This window comes from Astyanax mexicanus, chromosome 12 (genome assembly GCF_023375975.1).
Source record: "Astyanax mexicanus isolate ESR-SI-001 chromosome 12, AstMex3_surface, whole genome shotgun sequence".
NCBI lineage: Eukaryota > Metazoa > Chordata > Actinopteri > Characiformes > Acestrorhamphidae > Astyanax > Astyanax mexicanus.
The window spans coordinates 19995999-20016301 of NC_064419.1; the positions used below are offsets into that span (position 1 = coordinate 19995999).

At 36.2% G+C, this 20303-nt stretch overlaps 1 protein-coding gene across 1 annotated transcript; it reads right to left on the reverse strand.

Moving 5' to 3' along the window:
• Nucleotides 1-1023: 1023 nt before the first annotated feature.
• On the reverse strand, nt 1024-19757 carry mapkapk2b (MAPK activated protein kinase 2b). Its single transcript, XM_022670672.2, has 10 exons — nt 19045-19757; nt 8734-8873; nt 6703-6767; nt 6504-6583; nt 4790-4916; nt 4613-4688; nt 2607-2731; nt 2388-2473; nt 1609-1689; nt 1024-1471 (listed from the first exon to the last, which is right to left on the reverse strand). The coding sequence occupies exons 1-10, from the start codon at nt 19252-19254 to the stop codon at nt 1328-1330; spliced, it is 1134 nt and encodes a 377-aa protein (XP_022526393.2). The 5' UTR covers nt 19255-19757; the 3' UTR covers nt 1024-1327.
• Between the last annotated feature and the right edge of the window lie 546 nt (nt 19758-20303).

Below are 20303 nucleotides of genomic sequence, written 5' to 3' on the forward strand. Positions count from 1 at the left end.
CATTGTTGTTTATTCTATAAACTACAGACAACATTTCTCTCAAATTCCAAATAAAATATTGTCATTTAGAGCATTTATTTGCAGAAAATGAGAAATGGCTGAAATGACAAAAAAAGATGCAGAGCTTTCAGACCTCAAATAATGCAAAGAAAACAAGTTCATATTCATAAAGTTTTAAGATTTTTAGAAATCAATATTTGCTGGAATAACCCTGGTTTTTAATCACAGTTTTCATGCATCTTGGCATGTTCTCCTCCACCAGTCTTACACACTGCTTTTGGATAACTTCATGCCACTCCTGGTGCAACAATTCAAGCAGTTCAGCTTGGTTTATTGGATTGAGATCATCTATCTTCCTCTTGATTATATTCCAGAGGTTTTCAATTTGGTAAAATCAAAGAAACACATCATTTTAAGTGGTCTCTTATTTTTTTCCAGAGCTGTATTTCATTTTCATGACATTATCCTTTTAATACTGTAAATGAATAAAAAAAGCCTGGAGTAAAGTCAGAGTGTACACTTAGAAATAACCCTTTAAGCAACCTTACCATAATTTAATTATGGGAAATTGTTTAAAAGTGTGGCTTATTTGTTTTATACATTTATTCTACCTTAGGATGTTTATTTGCACATAATTTTATGTTTACTACTTAACACTTCTGTTTAGTCACTAACTAGATTCCACTGGTTCATGCTATTTAATCTAATCTAATCCAATCTAATCTAATTCAATAAAAATGGTGCTTGTGACATCAGAAAACAATTTCATGTTTATGTTAAACAGTGTTTAAATACTACATTGAACTCACATACATGGCCATTTTAACCCCTTAACTATTTGGTTTAGCATTTCTTATGGAGTCCCACATAGTTATATTGTGGGCCTTTAAAATGAAATTCATTATAACAGTAATTATAAATAGTTATGAGAAAGACAAAGGGCCGCCGTTAATAGTGTTAATCTATTCTACTCCACCTACAATAGTCAGAAGCAAGCCAACAGTGACACAATAAACAACATACTGACAAACCAATTCTTTTTTATTTATTAAAAGAGAACAAAAGCTAAACACATCATTAAAAATTTGAGGTGAGAATTCCCTGTGTTGTGTTGGTCTTTGGTGCACTCTGGAATATACAAATCAAAAGGCAAAACTGCGGCCTCTGCAGTCTGAGTCCAGTCATGATGACTGTGGATCAAGGTGAGCTCTGGTACTTGGTGCAGTCTAAAGATATGCAAGAGCCCCTTGTGACCTGAACCTGTACGCGTATGTGTGAATGTGTGTTTGTGTGTGTGTGTTGCTGGTATTTGTGTGGTTTGGTTTTTTTATAGCCCTGGTGATTCTGGTGGTGCATTAGCTAATTTCTTCCTTCTCTTCATAAGAAGTGGATTGGACGAGTCCTCGATGGTCTTGATTTTGACTTGCTCGTAGTCCACTCTCATTGTGGCCAAGGCATTGGTCATCTCTTCCTGTAGACGCCAACAGAAACAAAATAATAACATATCAAAAATAATAGCAAAATCAACCCCCTGAAGATCATTTTCATGCAAACTCTTTATATAGAGAGCTGCAGACAGACTTACAGTCCCTATAGGATGGTACTAACCTTGACTTCCTCCCAGACATGGCTTTCTTCTGCCAGGACCTGACTGGTGTGGAGAGCAGTCTGAGGTACATTCATTGATCGCTGCAGTTACACAGAAAGAGAGGTTGTTAATGTTTGCATACAGTGAACCTCGTGTGAGAAAGCAGGATGGAGCCTTGCTATGAAAATTGGGAGGATCCGCTTAGGCATATTTGTGTAATACAGTAGTTTGTCAGTTGTAATATTACTAGGAGAAAATCTGGTAGCAAAGCAGGAATGGTCCACTCACCATTTAATGTATTATTAATTAAAATTAGGACTGTCAACGTGATTCATTTGGAATCAGTAATGCATTATTATTTTTTTAATAAAAGTTAATTACACCACCAAGTTTGACCCCACCTTCTGCCGAAAACTGCCCGCCCCAGCCCATCGCGCAGATTTGTTTTCTGGCTGAAGAGACATCCATCGGTTTAAACTTGTTTACGTAACAATTTGAAGCATTAATTTAAGTAAATTAAGATAAGATAATCCTTTATTAATCCCACAGCTGGAATGTTACAGCAGTAAAGAGGACAGAACAGAAGCGGCAGGAAATATCCAAACAATATTTCAATTCTAGAATTTATATAAACAAAAAATGCAAAGTACAAAGCAGAAAAGATATGATTGGCTATATTTCACCCTGCCTGCTTATTACTAAGCCCTGCCACTGCAAATCATCGACCCTATAACTTGCCTATAACTATTTTAAATGTGCAGAGGATATGTGCAGTCATAAAGGCTTTAAGGAGACTCACATTGATCCAGGGATGGCGCATGAACTCGGTGATGGTCATTCTCTCTGTAGGGTCAGTTTTCAGTAGTTGGCGAATCAGCTGCTTTGCTAAAAAACAAATAGACATGTTTTAACTGGGATTACTAAGGCTTGTACTATTAATGCTTCAATCAGAATCTACAGTAAAAGTTGCATTAGTCCTCCCCTGCTAATAATTAGCCTTTGATCAAGGTCAACTTACCTTCTTCTGACACGTCTGACCATTCAGGGTTGGGGAACTCGTACTGGCCGTTCCGTATCCGTTTCTTCATTCCGGGGGACAGCGTCACGCCGTGGTTTGAGTAAAAGGGTGGATATCCACACAATCTACAGAAAGTAGAGAATTTTTGTTACCGAGAGAGAATCTAAATAAGTATCTATGTGATTTAGGTTGCATTGAAAAATGTTTCTTTTTAAAACATTGACAACAGATTTAATTAATGTCCTAGCTCTATGTATAAGTTAATAGGAGAGGGTCTTGGGTGGGGCTTTATTTAGCGACATTAACATGAATAACAGAATGGAGAAGAATTTAATCACTGTTGTCAGCTCACATTCAGAGCTGGATAATCATACTATATATCATCTATAAGGAAAGCCCACAGCCCGCCATGTCCTCTTCTCATACTCGATTAAAACGCAGAAGAGCAAGCATAAGCAGTTTTTGCCTAATTCATGTTTAAATGATTTTTTAGTCGTGTGGGGAAGACAAATGTCTATAACATGAGCAGGGCTGGATTTCTGGCTTTTGAGTTGATTAAATGTTGGCCTGTCATTGGGAGATGCCATAGCTATTCGTGGACAACAGTCTCAGAGAGGAAAGTTAGTGTCAGTATTTCAGGGAGGGTGTGATGGCCTCTCTCTCCTCCATTAGCATGATGCTGGCCAGTGCAGATGTCTGTTAGCTGATGGAACAGAATTGATGATTAATGTTCTTCTTTAAGTGTGTTTAGCTAGTCCATTACAGCAATAAACAAGTACCAATATACACTTACACAGTATGTCCAAATGTTTTTGGACACCCCTTCTAATAAATGAATTCAAACGATTAAAATTGCACTTTAGCTTTTCGAGTCCCTGTAGAGAGTCACTATGTCTAATGCCAGGGGTTGGATAAAGGTGTATAAAGCACCCGCCCTACATTGATCTGTGGAGCCCAGGATATGTGTTCATTGGAATAATGATGCGCCATGCAGTACTTTTGGAATGAGCTAGGGATAGAGCTTAGATCAGGCCCAAAAAAATCCACCCCGTGCACATTCTGCCCGAGCCTGACCCGACCCACCCCAAATTAAACAAGACATTTCTTAGTAAGTAAAGAGTTAATACTGAGCTTTTTAAAAACATATTCAGGCTGTTTGAATGAGCGAAATCCATTCAGAATGATGTTAATTAACACTGCAACACTGAAGAAGCAGAGACCTATTATTTAAGAAAAATATTTATTAAGAACCGATCTCCCCGTCTACTCTAATATAATTAACAATGTTTAAGAATATAAAATATAAAGCAGGTTCGAACCCCAGCTCATGCAGCTCTGCCATCAAACTGTCGGCGCTCAGAGGGAGCAAAATTGTCCCTGCTCCCTCCGGGTCTCTCCCAACATCACTCCTAGGGTGATGTCTGCAGCACAGGGCGTCTGTGAGCTAATGTATCAGAACTGAGCCACTGCGCTTTCCTCCAAGCACGCTATGATGCTGCTCGACAATGCTGCATCAGCAGCAGTTCAAAAAGAAGCGGTGGCTGGCTTCACATGTATCAGAGGAAGCATGTGTAGGTCTTCACCCTCCTGGTGTGTTGGGGCATCACTAGTGATAGGGAGAGTCCTAATGATTGGGTTGAGTAATTGGTTGTGCAAAATTTGGAAGAAAATGGAAAAAAAAAAGAATATAAAATACTTATATAAAAAATATATTAAACATATAGTGCCTTAGAGCAAAACACATAAAACAGCAACAAGGCTATGCATGGACAAGCGTGATTATAATATTCTGACTCGTGCAACATTTTATTCAAAACACAGTAGCTTAATATAAATTAAAAATAGCATTAAAAACAGAGCTCGACCTGGCCTTGGATCGGGTTCGAGCAGAGAATCTAAGCTTTAATTAGGGAGATATGGAAGATGGTGGAGTTGGGTGTTGATCATGCAACATCCTGACCTCACTAACGCTCTTATCATTAAATACAATCAAGAAAATCACTTACAGTATGTACATGATGACGCCCAGTGACCACATGTCACATGACTTGTCATATTTTTCAGGACCGAGAACCTCAGGGGCTAGAACAGACAGAAAATAAATGAAGTGCTGAAATCCCCAAACGTGACAACTGAAGCCTGACATTTTGAGAGGTGCCATGACGGATATGACCATTCCTTACCCACATAGTAGGGGGTGTAGCAGGGCGTGGCCAGGCAGCTCTGGGTTGTGGTCTCTTTGGCGAATCCGAAGTCTGTGAGCTTGAGTTGAGCGTCAGGATGTGATGATGTATAGAGCAGATTCTCCGGCTGACAGATAGACAACATAATGGAAGAACTTTGAAAAATTGCTTGGCTTGGGACGCCTGCAGAGACTTTCCACTGCTGAGAGATTTCTTTAGAGCCTCAAGGGCCTCAGATCCATTTTTCAGAAGAGTTCTTAGCTGTCACTGATTGATAGTCTGTTAGAGGGTTAGACATCTGTGTGATCTTGTCTTTGTTTCTGCCTATACTGTACTTAGAGTGCTACTTAATCACGCACACTGATTTACTGCTGACTCCAACACTGCATAAAGAATGCAGACTGAGTTTGGGGGATTTTATTTTATTTTTGACCTCTAGGTTTTTTAAAGGATAATTCCACCAGTTTGGAGGCAGTTAAAAAGTCCACAATGACTACACCATATTTAAACATCTTTAACCATTAATTAAAGGTCTGTAATTGATTTAAACCTATATGCAGTAGATAAAGGCTACGTTCACACAGGTAACATGTAAGATTGTCCGAAATCTGAGCTCCTATATTGTAAGTGTAGCTGATAAAATGGAAAATTTGTTCTTTTCCACTGTGGTGCCAAATATTGTGGACCCATTGGCCCGGTTACAGTTTTTCTTTTTCCATTTGCTATGTTGCTAAATCAGGACATCAGGACTGGGAGTTTTCAGCACCAGCATCACTAACACTATTTTAGCATGCTGGCAACAGGACTTGTCCCACATCACTAACTCACCATTAGCCTGCTGGCAACTAGGCTTATCCAGCATCTCTACCACAGTGTTAGCACGCTGGCAACAAGTCTTGTCCCATACTGACAACATACCGTTAGCATGCCAGTGACCATGGTCATCAAGCATCTCTACCAGAGATAGCACATGGGGTCTAAGCTTGTCCCACATCGCTAACATATTGTTAGCATGATGCAGACCAGGCTTGTTTCACATCACTAAAGCACCACTAACATGGCGGTGACTGAGCTTATCCAACATCGCTACTGTGACTTTAACATGCTGATGACTAGGCTGAAGGAGCATTAGCATCCAACAAAGCTACCACAGCCATAGCAAACTGGCGCCTAGGCCTGTCTGACATCGCTAACGCAAAGTTAGCATGCAAATGACCGGGCTCATCCAACATCACAACCGCAGTGATAGCACACTGATATCTAGGCATGTCTCTCATTGCTAACATGTAGTTAGCATGCCAGCAAATGTGCACAGCCAAAATTATCACTGTAGTATTAGCATGCTGGTGACCTGGCTTATCCAACATCACTACCATGGCGTTAGCATCAGCCTAGTTAAAGACAAGGCTTGTTCCACATTGTTATTCATAGTGTTAGCATGCTAGCATTCAGGCTTACCCAACATTTATACCACAGCGTTAGCTTGTGAACATAGGTCTCATGATGCTAACATGGAACAGGTTAGCATGCCAGCAACCAGGCTCACCCAACACCTATCCATCCATCCATCCATCCATCCATCCATCCATGCTCAGGATCATTCAGCCCTCCAGTAAAAAAATCTCCCACTATGTGCAGAAACTAAGAGCTGCTATTAATTAATTGGCAGATAATAATCCTGATGTTTAGGAGGTTCCGCAATGATGCTGCTTACCTTAACGTCTCTGTGTGCTATGTTAATGGAATGTAGAAACTCAATGGCTTCTCCTATGTTCTTCATAATAGCCGAGGCCTCTGCACAGACAGGAGACAGAGAGAAGAATGAATTAAAAACAACTCTATTTTTAATAAACAAAAGTAAGCCTAAAAATGAATAATTGAATAAGGAGCTTGCAGCGTGTTTTTCTCAGTACCTCTCTCAGTGAAAGCCTGCTCACGCCGTGCCTGAATACGTCTGAATAGTTCACCTCCGTCCATGCTGAGTACAGATGAGAGAAAAATAAACACATGGTGATAAACTCAACATATAATAATCCATAAAGGGGAAAAGCATTAACAATATGGCCAAATTAAATCTTAAATAATATAACAATTTTATTCGGTCACCTAATGCTCCTGCATGATTTAAGATGGAATGGAAAAAATCAAAATAGAAACTAGCAAATAGATCCATTCAGATCCATATTGCAACAGCCTAGCTCTAAATTTTGGGTTAGTAGAACTTTTTCTGAACATTACAGTTATATTTTAAACCTCCTGTTATGTTCTTCTAAACTTCTTCTGCTTGCCTTAATTAGTGTAATCAACATATAATATGAAAATGGTTAATCTCACATATTTGCAACCACCCCTTACAAAAACAAAACTAAAACAACATTGCAATTATATGTTTCAATGTTATGTAAAACTATTGTTTTATATGTTGGTCTTTCAAAAGTAATAAAGTAATGAAACATTAAAAAAGTTTGAACATGTATTTTTTTTATGAAAAACAAGTGAATTATCCTAATTGAAGCATTACCTGTTAGAGGTAAGGAACACCATTGCACTAAATATTGATAGAACAATTAGCAATGGAGTTAGTAATTAAATATTTACACTGCTTGTAAGAATTTTTTTTGGTTTTAGACATCTTTTGGATAATTAAACATGAACCGGTTCAAAATGACCCTGGAACACCCGTGCTGTTCCTGACAAATGAACATAACGGGGGTTAAATTAACTTTTTAAACATTCTGAAACTTTACTTGTGGCAATCTTTACATTTTTATTTTTGGAAATGTTATTTTAAGTGTTAGTATTTGTTTAGTTGGAAATGTTTTGTGTGAAACATTCTAATAATTTTGTTTGGAAACCATTATTATATTATGTCACCATTATATATGTCACCTGTTCCTTCTGAAACATTATAGGCTAACCTTCCTGTAAACATTTAATAACATTGCTAAATATTCTTATAATGCTCTCTGTTAACTGGGAGAATGGCATGGTCACCTTCAGAGAACTGCTATTAGCCTGCTTATGAAGTAAAGATCTTAATTATTTATTTATTTTGATGACGTATTGGGTTCTTGAAGGGTTTTTCCATTTCTTACGACGGGTAAATTTTAACCTCTTCTTCTTGGTTTCCACTCAAAAAAAGGTGTATAGGTACACATGAGAAATGGGACTGGGCCCAGCTCTTTGGAGGTGGTCTGTGGATTGTTCTTGACTGTTCTCACCATTCTTTTTCTCTGCCTTTCTGATATTTTTCTTGGCCTGCCACTTCTGGGCTTCACAAGAACTGTCCCTGTGGTCTTCCATTTCCTTACTATGTTCCTCACAGTGGAAACTGACAGGTTAAATCTCTGAGACAACTTTTTGTATCCTTCCCCTGAACAACTATGTTGAACAATCTTTGTTTTTAGATCATTTGAGAGTTGTTTTGATGAGCCCATGATGCCACTCTTCAGAGGAGATTCAAATAGGAGAACAACTTGCAATTGGCCACCTTAAATACCTTTTCTCATGATTGGATACACCTGGCTATGAAGTTCAAAGCTCAATGAGGTTACCAAACCAATTTTGTGCTTCAGTAAATCAGTAAAAAGTAGTTAGGAGTATTCAAATCAATAAAATGATAAGGGAGCCCATACTTTTGCACCGGTCAATTTTTGGTTTAATGCATATTGCACATTTTCTGTTGGTACAATAAACCTCATTTCAATCCTGAAATATTACCGTGTCCATCAGTTATTAGATATATCAAACTGAAACCCAAATATTTAGAACTAAAAATGATTAAGATTAATAGGGGTGCCCAAACTTTTTCATATGACTGTATATCAGGGAGCTATAATGTTTGGGCAATGGTTAATCAGAACTGTATGTGTAGTAAAGCTACAGTAATATCAGTATTAATATAGAATGTATAGAAAAAACAGTAGCAGTAAATATAGTCCTACCATTCCATGACGAGAAGAAGACACTTCTTCCCCTGGTAGAAGTTATCGAAGACGTCAGCGATGCGCACAATCTGGGGACACACAGACGCCCTACAGTGAAGCTCCGCCTCCCTACGAGCTTTCGGATTGTCCTTCAACATCTGGAAAGCAATTTTACATTATTAAAACATTCTGGCTAATGTACTTGTTGGCTGATAATATTAACCAGTATTGAAAACTAAAGGTTTTAACAGTGTTAATGAAAATAACCCACCCTCAAAATCAGAGATTCTCACCCTCTTAACATGTTTACATTCAAAAGTGGGAGTTAATGAAAAGCAGGCAGGCTTGAACACAGTAATAGCTTTTCTGATTAAGATTTAATTGAAGCTAACAGTGGAATCATTAGCATTTGAAAGTACACTGCCCACTGCTTTAAACACAGCAGAACTGAATTTCAGACTCCTGGAGGTGCAAAAAACAGTTTTGTAACAGTAAAACTGTAATTTATCAGCTTGATATATGTATATAGTACCTTATACAGTTCCATATTTTAGTCAAATGTCCGTAATAATATATATATTTTTAGAATTTACTCACACTGTAAGATTTGGATGTACCTGACAAATTTATGTTTGGATGACCTTTAAGAAAAGTAGTCAGACAGTTTTGGTGCTTTGCATCAGTGACACTGTGTGTCCTTGTTTACTGTCCCGCAGACATACAGGCTAAACTGCTAAACTGATCACAAAATACTATGATGACTGGTGTTAGAAGAACATGTAAAATAAAAAACATAAAATGTATCCAGAGTTTATCTTTAACATGAGAAAAATTGAAAGGGTTTTATTAAAAAAAGAAGAAAAAAAAAACGCAATTTGTTTCTACATTTCATCTCAAGTTTATAAAGTGTAAAAATGGTAAACCATAAAACTGTCATTTAGTTCAAGCTGTAATCCAGAGGTACAGTATTAGTATAGCAATGTTTCTAAACATTCAAATGATATATTTTTTTAATGAAATGTGCTATGTGAAATATTATAATTATTATCATTGCTGGAATACATACAAATTTAAAAATATCTTTAACGATTCAAGTTCTGCATTAACAAGATTGCATCTTTGATGTCTAAAGTTATATTTGATGTTAAAAGCAGTCAATAGCAATGCAGTTTTACTTTCAAGTCCAAATGTAATTTTACTGATTGTCCGTGAAATATTTGTTTACCATGAAATCCTGCTGCAGTATCTTCAAAAAGCCTTTTAGTGATCCCAAATAGATCACCATAATACAATTCCCACTGACTAAAAATACACGAGCTTGGAGCAGTTCTTATCTTAGCTGTAGGACAGTTAAGGAGAGGGGAATTACATCACTGAGAAGGTTGTTGAAGGTAAAGGTGAAAGTCAGACCTGGCACAGAACAAGCTATCCAGCTTGATTTTTTGTGTGAAAAGTTACAGTCTGTTTAGTCTCCAAAGTAGCAAGAATGCCTATATATCTTTTTCAGTACATGTATAAATATTAATAATTAATAATTCATCTGTCTTAATGAAACTGTATTGAAAACAATTAAATTAACAAAAACAATACGATTGTACTTATTGCCCAAAAAACAGTTACACCCAGAAGGAAGTGTTGGACTGCAATGCTGTTCAGATAGAAGAAACAATTAGCAAAAGGTTACCAGAAACAATAATGATAAAAAATGTAGACTGATATCGGCATTATTTATTGAGCTACACAAACAGAAGTAAAGGTTGCATCGCCAGACCAATCCCCAACTGAATTTACCATAAAATCTGCAGGAATATTCAAGATGCATTTGATATATTATTGCAGAACACCATTAGGAACCTCTACAACTCCATGCACAGAGGCCTGGCATGCTGTGTTACACATTACCTCGTATAAACATTTAGTAACAAGTGTATGTAGCTAATATAAACTAAAAAATGTGAAAGTGTGACCATCCATCCACATATAAATGTTACATTTCTAGTAAGAATGCACAGAATATTTGCCAACTGAAAATATTTGACAGACCAAACAGCAAAAATTGCCATTTTCAGCCAAATTAAATAAAAAAAAAAGGGAGAATGACATGACTTGTGGTATTGTAATTTTTCCAAACTTAATACATTTAGGCTACTTAATTTATTTAGTGGTATAAAAAGTGTGAAAATGGCTTAAAACTTGTGAATAATGGCCTTTAGCCATATTTTTCAGTATCATTTCCAAAATGTGTTTCAGTGCAAATCTCCAATGACTGTGACTGGTCTTCTAAGAAATGAGGGAGAGAACAACAGGGTTAAGTTCATTTTTACACTTTACTCATACAAATTAAATAAAATAGGGCATTAATCATCATTAATCTTGCTTGGAATCCATTTACTTTACTTTTACACATTGCCTGTTTCCATTTGAAAGACACGAGCTGGGGCTTGGATAATAACATTAGCTGTTCTAGCTAGCATTAGCTAACTTATCCTTAGAATAGAAGTTCTGAGGTAAACTGACATCTGGATTTGCACTGCTGAAGTAAATGTATGATTAGAATAGCACAGATGAGGTAAAAGTGTTTTGCTGTGTTTTTTTTATCTGCCAGGATATTAAAACTATTTTCAATTATAAATATTTTTTCAATTTGTGGGATTCCAATTGTTCCAAATGAAATACAAATAGGCCATAACATTTATTATGTAATATAAAAGTGTGAAAATGGCCTTCAGACATATTATTCAATATCAGTTCCAAAATGTTTGTTTTAGTGCAAATTTATCATTTTTATTTATTACACATTGAATAATGTATCCTAAAGTATGTGCTTTAACAAGGTTATAGGAGTGTATTTGTGATTGTGTTTGTGTGAAGAGATTAGATAAACTATTGTAGTAGTAAAGGTTCTTTATTTAGATGTTAAGACTAGTGGAGGCTTCCCTTCTACTCACTGGTGTGTAAGTTGTTTAAGTGGATGGTGAGTTAAGAGGATAACAGTCATCCCCCTCCTGTAACTGTCAGGGATGTACAGGAGGCAGACAGTCAGCCTGGTGCCTGAGCCAGAGCCACTGCCTTTTAAAGCCATTCAAAGCTTCCTGCATAAACGAATCAGCCACAGCTTCCTCTCTTGCCCATTCAGACGGGGTCGTTTGTTATGCGATCCAGTTCCTGAGAGTCAGCAGCAGAGATTCACTCGCTACTGAAACATTCAGCGCTGATGGGCCTGAATCTCTGCTGAGCTGGAAGATGTGGTGGTGCTGTTTTCTGTCATTGAACTCAAAAGCTAAGCGAGCAGGACGGGTCGATATTCTGACTGCATGATGAAAAACTACACCATACCTCCTGCTGGAAAAACCACATCCATATCTCAAATAGGCAGAAAAATGAAACACGACCTTATCTCTGGGGACACACAGACGAATGATATTACACTGTATGTGTCAGTGTACTTATGATTAGAGATCAGAAGTGCTCCCAAAAACACACAAACTAGTTTTTTTTTTTTATTTAAAAATACTAAAAGACTAAATAGGATGAAATACAAGGCTTGTGAGGTCACCAAAAATATCATGAAATCCTCCACAAAGTACAGTACCAGTTAAAAAGTTGTTTATTTAACCCTTGTGTGGTGTTCATATTTTTGTTACTCGTTTACTTTGTTACTTGTATTTAATTCAGCAAAATTAAGCAATTTTACATTAAAATGCTTTACACATGCTTGCTTCACCTAAACTGCAAGCAATATAAACAGATTACATGGTTAATATTTGCCCTTTACCTTTCTTATGTTACATTTCTTTCAAAAAGTGCTACTCTTTTTTTTTATTAGTTTTTTAATAAAATGTAAAAGAAAATGAATCAAACTCAAGATATGAGTAGAAAATTTGTTTAGTTTCAAATTTACAAATGAAGCAATGTTTATTAGCCCTTGGCCAAACATACTGTATGTAATATAAATGTGTGTGTGGGGGGGGGGTGTACAGTGTGTGTTTATCGAAAATGTGTTTTGATATATGTTTTTCACAAAAAATGAGCCAATGCCAATGAGTTTGAGTTAGAAAAAATATTATTTTAGTATCATTTGATGAAAAATGAAAACGGGTCCCACAGACCCGAACACCACACAAGGGTTAACAAGTGCTCAGCTCCTCTAGAACTCCATTAAGGCAGTTGTAGAACTAGATCTGTAACGATAAAAAATTTTGTGTGGACGACAGCAGCATTTTCAGAGCTGTTCAGAAGCTAAGATGCACAACATAATGCAAATGTTTATGCCTTTTTATTGATTAATTCCCTATAATTTTGATACTTACAAGAAACCCTTGTTGAAAATAATTTAACTTAATTTATTAAAGTACTAATTATTAAACTATTATTATTATTATTCCCTTATTTATTTCTATTTGTGTTTGCAGTTTTGGAAATGTATGTTGTGAATTTAAAAATATAACTTATCTAAAAAAGGATAAGTTATATTAATTTCTCATTCATTATTATGAATGAAATGTCTTGTTTTCTCTTGTGTATTTTTAATTACTCTTTAAGCAAACAAATATGTTTTATCCGATTACTCGATTAATCGAATGATTTTTCAGTAGAGTACTCGATTACTAAAATAATCGATAGCTGCAGCCCTAGTGGACGATATATTGGCTTGTAAATAATTTTAAGGCTATTTTAAATCACTGTTTTAATAATGTTATAGCATAGTGAATCATTTACATTATTTCAAAGAGCAACAAACTGTTAATCCCTAAGAATATTCAGACATTGTATTTAAAATAACAAACAAAACCCTAAATAAATGAATCATAAATAAATTAAACTTAAAAGTTAAGGAAAGCCGACTTATTGGCTCATTGATGTTAATGGGCTCTCCTTGCAAACAAGAACAACATGATGTGCAATATTGAGTTCAGCAAAAACTACCAGGCTGCATTATTATATTGTATGATAAAATGATAATGTAACAGGCCTATAGCCTATAAATAAAGTAGAAATATGATAAAACCAGCATTTTTAAACAAAGTTGATACACCAGCTCATTCACATAAATTAGCTCTTCCTGATAAGTACAATTATTGGGTTTTTGACCACATACTGTGCTTTAAGTAAATAAAGTCATTACCATGACAAGCCTATGGAGTACCATTCAAGGTTTTACCTCATCAAGCTGATTGAGAGAATGATGCCGTAAGTGGGAAAAGTCAGCATCAAAGCTAAATGTGGCTAATTTGAAGAATCTTAAGTATGAAACATATTTTGGCTTTTTAAAACACTTTTTAGTTTACTTTATAATTTCATATGCATTCTTTATTGCATTAATGTCTTCAATACTAATCTATAATATAGAAAGTAATAAAAATATAGAAAAAAACATTAAATGAGAGGAGTATTTCTTATGAACAGGGTTATTATCAAGATACTGGTACTGTGCCATTCAAAAAATGACATAAGAATTTAAAATCTTTTGACTATTTATTACATTAATAACACTTCAGACTACACAAAAATTATATTTTTTCAGTTTAATCACTTTTCATTGTTACTGCTTATTTGCTGTCATGCTTCCAGCATGTCATGGCAAGCTACACGACAGGGTGGACACTAAAAGGTGGACAATTTTAGTAAAAACTGGCATTTGATGAAAATGTGGTTGACCTTGAGTTGCAGACATTTTGAATTTTAGTTCATGATGACCTTCATGATAATCTGTCAAAAAGATACATTTTAATTTTCTAAAATTATTCATTTTTTTTTTTTATATTTTACCACAACAGGGTGGACAGCTTAAGCTTTACCTCAGCTAAATATGGAGACAATGTCAAAGTCAAAGTCAAATTAAATGTCATAAATGGGATTAATTGCTGAACATGCAGCAATTGTCTTCCGTCCCTTGAAAAAGGCTGTGATGACTCTGATGTCAATGGTCATTTATATTTTAAAGGTGTGATTATTCCAAGATGACAGGGTGGACACAGAATTGTTGGACACTTTTAAATAGCTTGATATGTTTATAAAAATAGGTATATAAATCATTCAAATGCCCAAATTATTAAAAAAAAACTTAAAATATCTGATGAACTAAACCAATGAGCACTGTGGACATGGCAATAAACCCACCTCACATCAGAGAAAATAAAACTGTATAAAATGTACAAAAAATTAAAGTGAAGTGTTCTCCAAATGTGATGTTTTTATTCACATTAAATCTAGGAAGGTGTTTGCTTACACAGTGTTTGTATGAAAATTGTTGATACAAAAGGCATATTATATTGATATTGACCCTCAGCTACAAACACACTAACCATCATGCAGCTGAAGTATATGAAATACTGCGTGTTATGTCACTCGCCCTGGCCTTCAGTTTATGGTCAACTGAGTTACGGTCTGTCATACAGTCGTAATAGGCCGTTGTAAACACAGAAGATCCTGTGTTGGAAACATGAAACGGGGTCAGCAAGTGGGCATTTCCTCCATAAACATAGTTGTTTTGTCCTTCATGCTGACTCTGACCTTCCAGGAACGTGTTTACTGTACACCCCTATAAGGTAAGAGAATGTCCTGAGTGTTTTCAATGGACTGCTGGTCTTCAATACACATCTACTCTTCAAATCTTCAGTTCTATTCCAGACAGATACTGTAAAGACACCTACATTATTGGGGATGTTGCAAAATATAGCCTAATAATGAGATGTTCAGCCATTGCACTAGTTTCATATGTTTATTGTTTATCATAATGATCCAGGTTCCTTCCAAATAGCAGCTCTAGCATAAATATTATGGTCATACTTTTGGATGGACAGTTTTTTTAGGAACTGTGTTTTGGGAAATGTACCTCTATCAACAGATTCTTGTAAATTTATATACCAATAAACATTGGGTCTCCATCCAGAAAGAGGATTTGATTTCATTCAGCAACAAGACCGTTAGTTAGGTCAGTGAGGTTGGTGAATGATCACCACTCCACCCCCACCTCATTCCCAACTCCTCAACTCATCCAAAATGTAGCCTGTTGGATGGAGCACCATCATTCTAGAGAACAATTCAGTTCCATTGCTTCACAGTTCAATAATGCTGGGCGCTTTATACCCTTCTGGCCCACACCTAGCATTAGGTAAAGACCAGTTTTGTTAGTAGCTGTTTTAAGATTGTCTAAGCTGGTCTTGGATGTTCTGGTTGAAAAGCTGGTTAGAAAGCAAAATATAACCTATGCTGTTAAACAAGCTAAATAAGACGGTTAACTAGCAAATCCTCACAATTCTTTTTGATGGCCCCAAACTCATAAGTCTATTACAATTTTCCTAACAGGGAAAGCCCATTAATGTGAATAAGCCAGATTGTGGACATTTTTATTTATTTAAGACATTTATATTCTAGTTCACATTCTAAATTGGGTTTTTTTAGGTATATACCAAAAAAAAATTGGACACAATTTCTCATTTAATGTTTTTATTTTTTCTCATTTTTCTTAATACTGAAGTCATCCAGACTATTAGGAACCCGCAAGGAATCATGTAGTAACTTAAGTGTTAAACAAACCAAAATACTCTCTGAAACATTTAGGTGCTCTTATCTGGGGTGCTGTTAACTGGTAACTCTTGCTCTTCCTTTCCTGGGGCGGTCCTGATGAGAGCCAGTTTCATCATAACGTTTGTGACGGCCTTTGTGACTGCACTTGAGAATACTTACTTAAGTTCTTGAAATGTTTTGTATTGCCTGACCAAGTCATTTTTCTTTACTAAGTTGAGTAGTTAGTAAAGAGTATTTTTGAGTATGGATTAGAACATTACTCAAATAGCTCTTTTAACTTTAGTATTAATATACAATGCAGAAAATGTTCAAATAATGAAAAGCCACTGAATTTAAGGTGTTTCCAAATTTGTGACTGGTTCTGTAAGTTGCCAACACGTAGAAATGACAATTTAGAGTTGATATGCAACTTCACTAAATTAAGTAAATAAAACATATCTTTAAACTATCGTTATATTTACTATATTTACTTTTGCAATTTCTCACAATTTCTGTTAAGTAAAACCATGTATATTGTGCAACACTATTTGTAATAATTAAAAGTCCATTGCCTTTTAAAGGGTGTATTTGCAATATTACGCTAAGCTATATTGTCAGTAGAATAAAGTTGGCATAAAACAATTATATTGTCTATGACCTTTATGTTTAGGACAATATATGCTGCAAATAAAAACAGTTTTTTTTCAGCAGGGCTGGATTGCTGTTATGATGTTATCACTGCAAACCCAGGTTAAACATGACACTACTGACTACAGACCTTCAGATTAAAGCTCTTTGACTTATAGTATAACGAGCTGCTGAAACAGACTCAAAGTCAGAGCTCTTAGCAGCTAAACGCATCACACAGACACACACTGCCCTCCGAATTCAGTGCTTGTTCGGTCTGATTGTCATTTTGAAACAAGGAGGACAGTGTGCAGTGTGTAAATCAGTGCTCTCCATTGTAGGTGGAGTCAGGGTGCGTGACTCACAAAGCACAGCACAGAAATAACAGATACACACACAGTGTTTTTCTAATCTTTTGAGATAATAACAAAAATCTGACCTTTTTTTACTTTATATGCATTGAATAAAAAAAAATGCTAACTCAAATCTAACATATTTGAAAGATGACATTTTTTGAATAAAATTATAATGTTGATTATTTAGTAAAATTCTTCTCCTCTGTGGTGGAAAACCTTCTGTAGATGTACTTTACCTGAAAATCTAGATACATTTTTAATTTAATCCAAACTTTTTAAAATACGCCAGTTGCTGAGACAGGTGTTTAGATGTACAGACAGCCTGTATAATCTCTATTAAAAACAATGCCAATAGAATGAAATATTGTGAAGCAGCAGCATGTGAGCATTACGTCATTGTACCAGTGCCACATGCTGGCTAGTAGAGTGTATACAATCCCCCACCATTGAGCTGTGGAGCAGTTAAACTTAGGAGTCCTCAGGAGTAACGAAGCTTCATCAGTACCTTATGGATTTTGAGTTGAGAGTGTCAGAGTTTATAATCCAGCATCAGTCCCTCCCTGACCTCAATTACAATGCAATAACTTCATCCTCTCTTCAGTGTTTCAGAATCATATCAACTGTGAAATATGTTCTACTTATAATGTTTTATTGTTGCTGTTGTGCCAAAACCTTATATGTTCATTTTTGCCATTTAAAGCAAATCTGGTAGTATTACTGTAATATATGAGTCCACATGTTCTTTTACATTAGGGTTACATTTAGGTTCCGTATCTCTCAGCTCGTCCAGAAAAGTGTGTTCTTAAAGCATGAATTGCCCTTCCTGATTGTTTTATTGCTTTAATTTGAATCTGCCTTTGGTCTTTTAATTGTGTCATTTTCTGGATTAGAGGACCAAGTAACAAAGTTACTATTTTTGTGAAATACAATTACATATTTCCACTACCACTTGAGTTTTTACTTGTACACAATGATATATTACACGTATTACTGATGATACGTTATGATTGTATATTACTATATATTACTGTACATTACTAATCAGATCTAAATTAGAGAGTTCAATTTGCATGAAAACAATAATAAAAACACATTTGCAAATTTGTGGACCTGTTTTCAGAATTACAACAACATAACTGCAAATTGGTTTACCTGTACTTTTTTTTTACAATAATTATGTAATTATAGGTAACAAAGATTTAGTGTAAATAAATAAAAATAAAAAACATACTACTCAAATCTAGGGCTGCAACAATCCGTCAATATAATCGACAAATATGAAAATATGTCAACTCCAAATGTTCGTTGTTGACTAATCGTCAAAACACAGCCTGCGTCTCCAAAAGTGCCCAATCACAACAGATTTCACCTTTACTCACTAAATATCTACATTCAAAAGACAATGTTTTTGACATTTAAGGGGCATTTAAATCCAACTTCAGCTGTTTCTATTAGAAACAGGAGCCATACCCATAGCAAGCAGAGAGGGAGGGCATGGCAGATATAATCGTTGACTAATCGGAAAAATAATCGGCAGATTAGTCGACTATACCAAAATAATCATTAGTTGCAACCCTACTCAAAACTAATACTTATGTCAGGGTTTCTATGAAATGTGTTAAAGAAATACTTTTTAAATGTATAGATCTGATATGTTTACTAGTGTCTACACCTGTACAAGTGAAACTTTTCATTACAGAGCTCTTGTATTTGAGTGTTTCCTGGTAACAACTACATAAGTTTACACAGAATCCCATAGCTACACAGTGTATTTGTGATCTGGTCCAGGAGAGAAAGGGAGGGGTAGGAGGAGGATGCTGTGGGACTGCAGGTTTACCTTCAGAGCGAACTTCTCTCCCGTGTTTCTCTGAAAGATCTCAAAGACTTTTCCATTGAGGCCAACTCCAAGCACCTGCCCTGAGAGCTTATAATCCTCAGTGATCACTTTCTTCTTGATCCTCTGGCTGAGTTTGTGAGCGGGCTGGGGGGACAGGAGCCCCTCCTGCTGTCCGGCAGCCTCGGGGTCACTCTGAGTGTTTAGGAACATGATGGAGGAGCAGAAATCCTCATAGTGTCCTCCTCCGCGCTGCTCTGCTGAACTGATTCAGGGACGATTAAGGGATTTCAGGACTATCCGGTTAAGAAGAGTCTGGAAGAAGAAGCAGAGCTTTAGCCTGACCGCTCCCCGCGAGACACGCACCGCCTCCGGCCAGCGCCTCCTCCACTACTGCTGCTGCTGCCGCCGCCGGACACACGGACATCCCGCAGCCCTCACCTCATCACAGAGCCCCGGGGTCAGCACTCTCAGAGTGATCGGCCAAAGATCACTCTGTTAGATCACTCTGTTAGATCACTCAGCTGAAGAAACTCCTCTCTGGTCCTCTTGTTCCACTCCTCACTCTACAGATGTACAGAAAATCATACGCACTAAAAACTACCTAGTTTATTAACATTCTGATAATAACACTGATCAGTGCTGTTAAACTGCAGCCTATCTAATAATCACACAGAGACCACACTCAGACCTGTCTGGCTTCACGGGTCACGTCATGTGACTGACATGCTTTAGCTGACCATTAGCTGAAGTGGGAGGGGCTCGCGGACAGACGGGCGTGGCCACACTGTTTGATAAATACACGTTTATAAATACTTAACGCTAATGCCACGCCCAGTTCCACTATTTCATTTTTTTCAAATGTTGATGAAAAATGAGAAGAAAAAAATGGAAACAACTATAATAAAACACATTGTAGGATAATTAAAACACATTGTTTTTTTTTCATTGTTTGTTAGTTTTACAGACTGGAGTGTTGTTGATTTTTTTAAGTCACAGACAATGCACAAAGAAGAAACAAAGACGAAAATATAACACTTTTTAGAAGTAATAATTTAAAGTAATTACACATTTTGGTAGAAAAATGCAATTTATTATTTTTAGATGACTAATAAGTTGAATATACTTTAATAGTTTGATTTAATAGTGGGTATTAAATTAGTTTATCTCTGTATCCCATCCCTGCAGCCCATGAGTATGTATTGTACAGAGCAGCAGTCAGTGCAGAGCAATCAAATGCAGTCTAAAAGTAAAGGTATGTG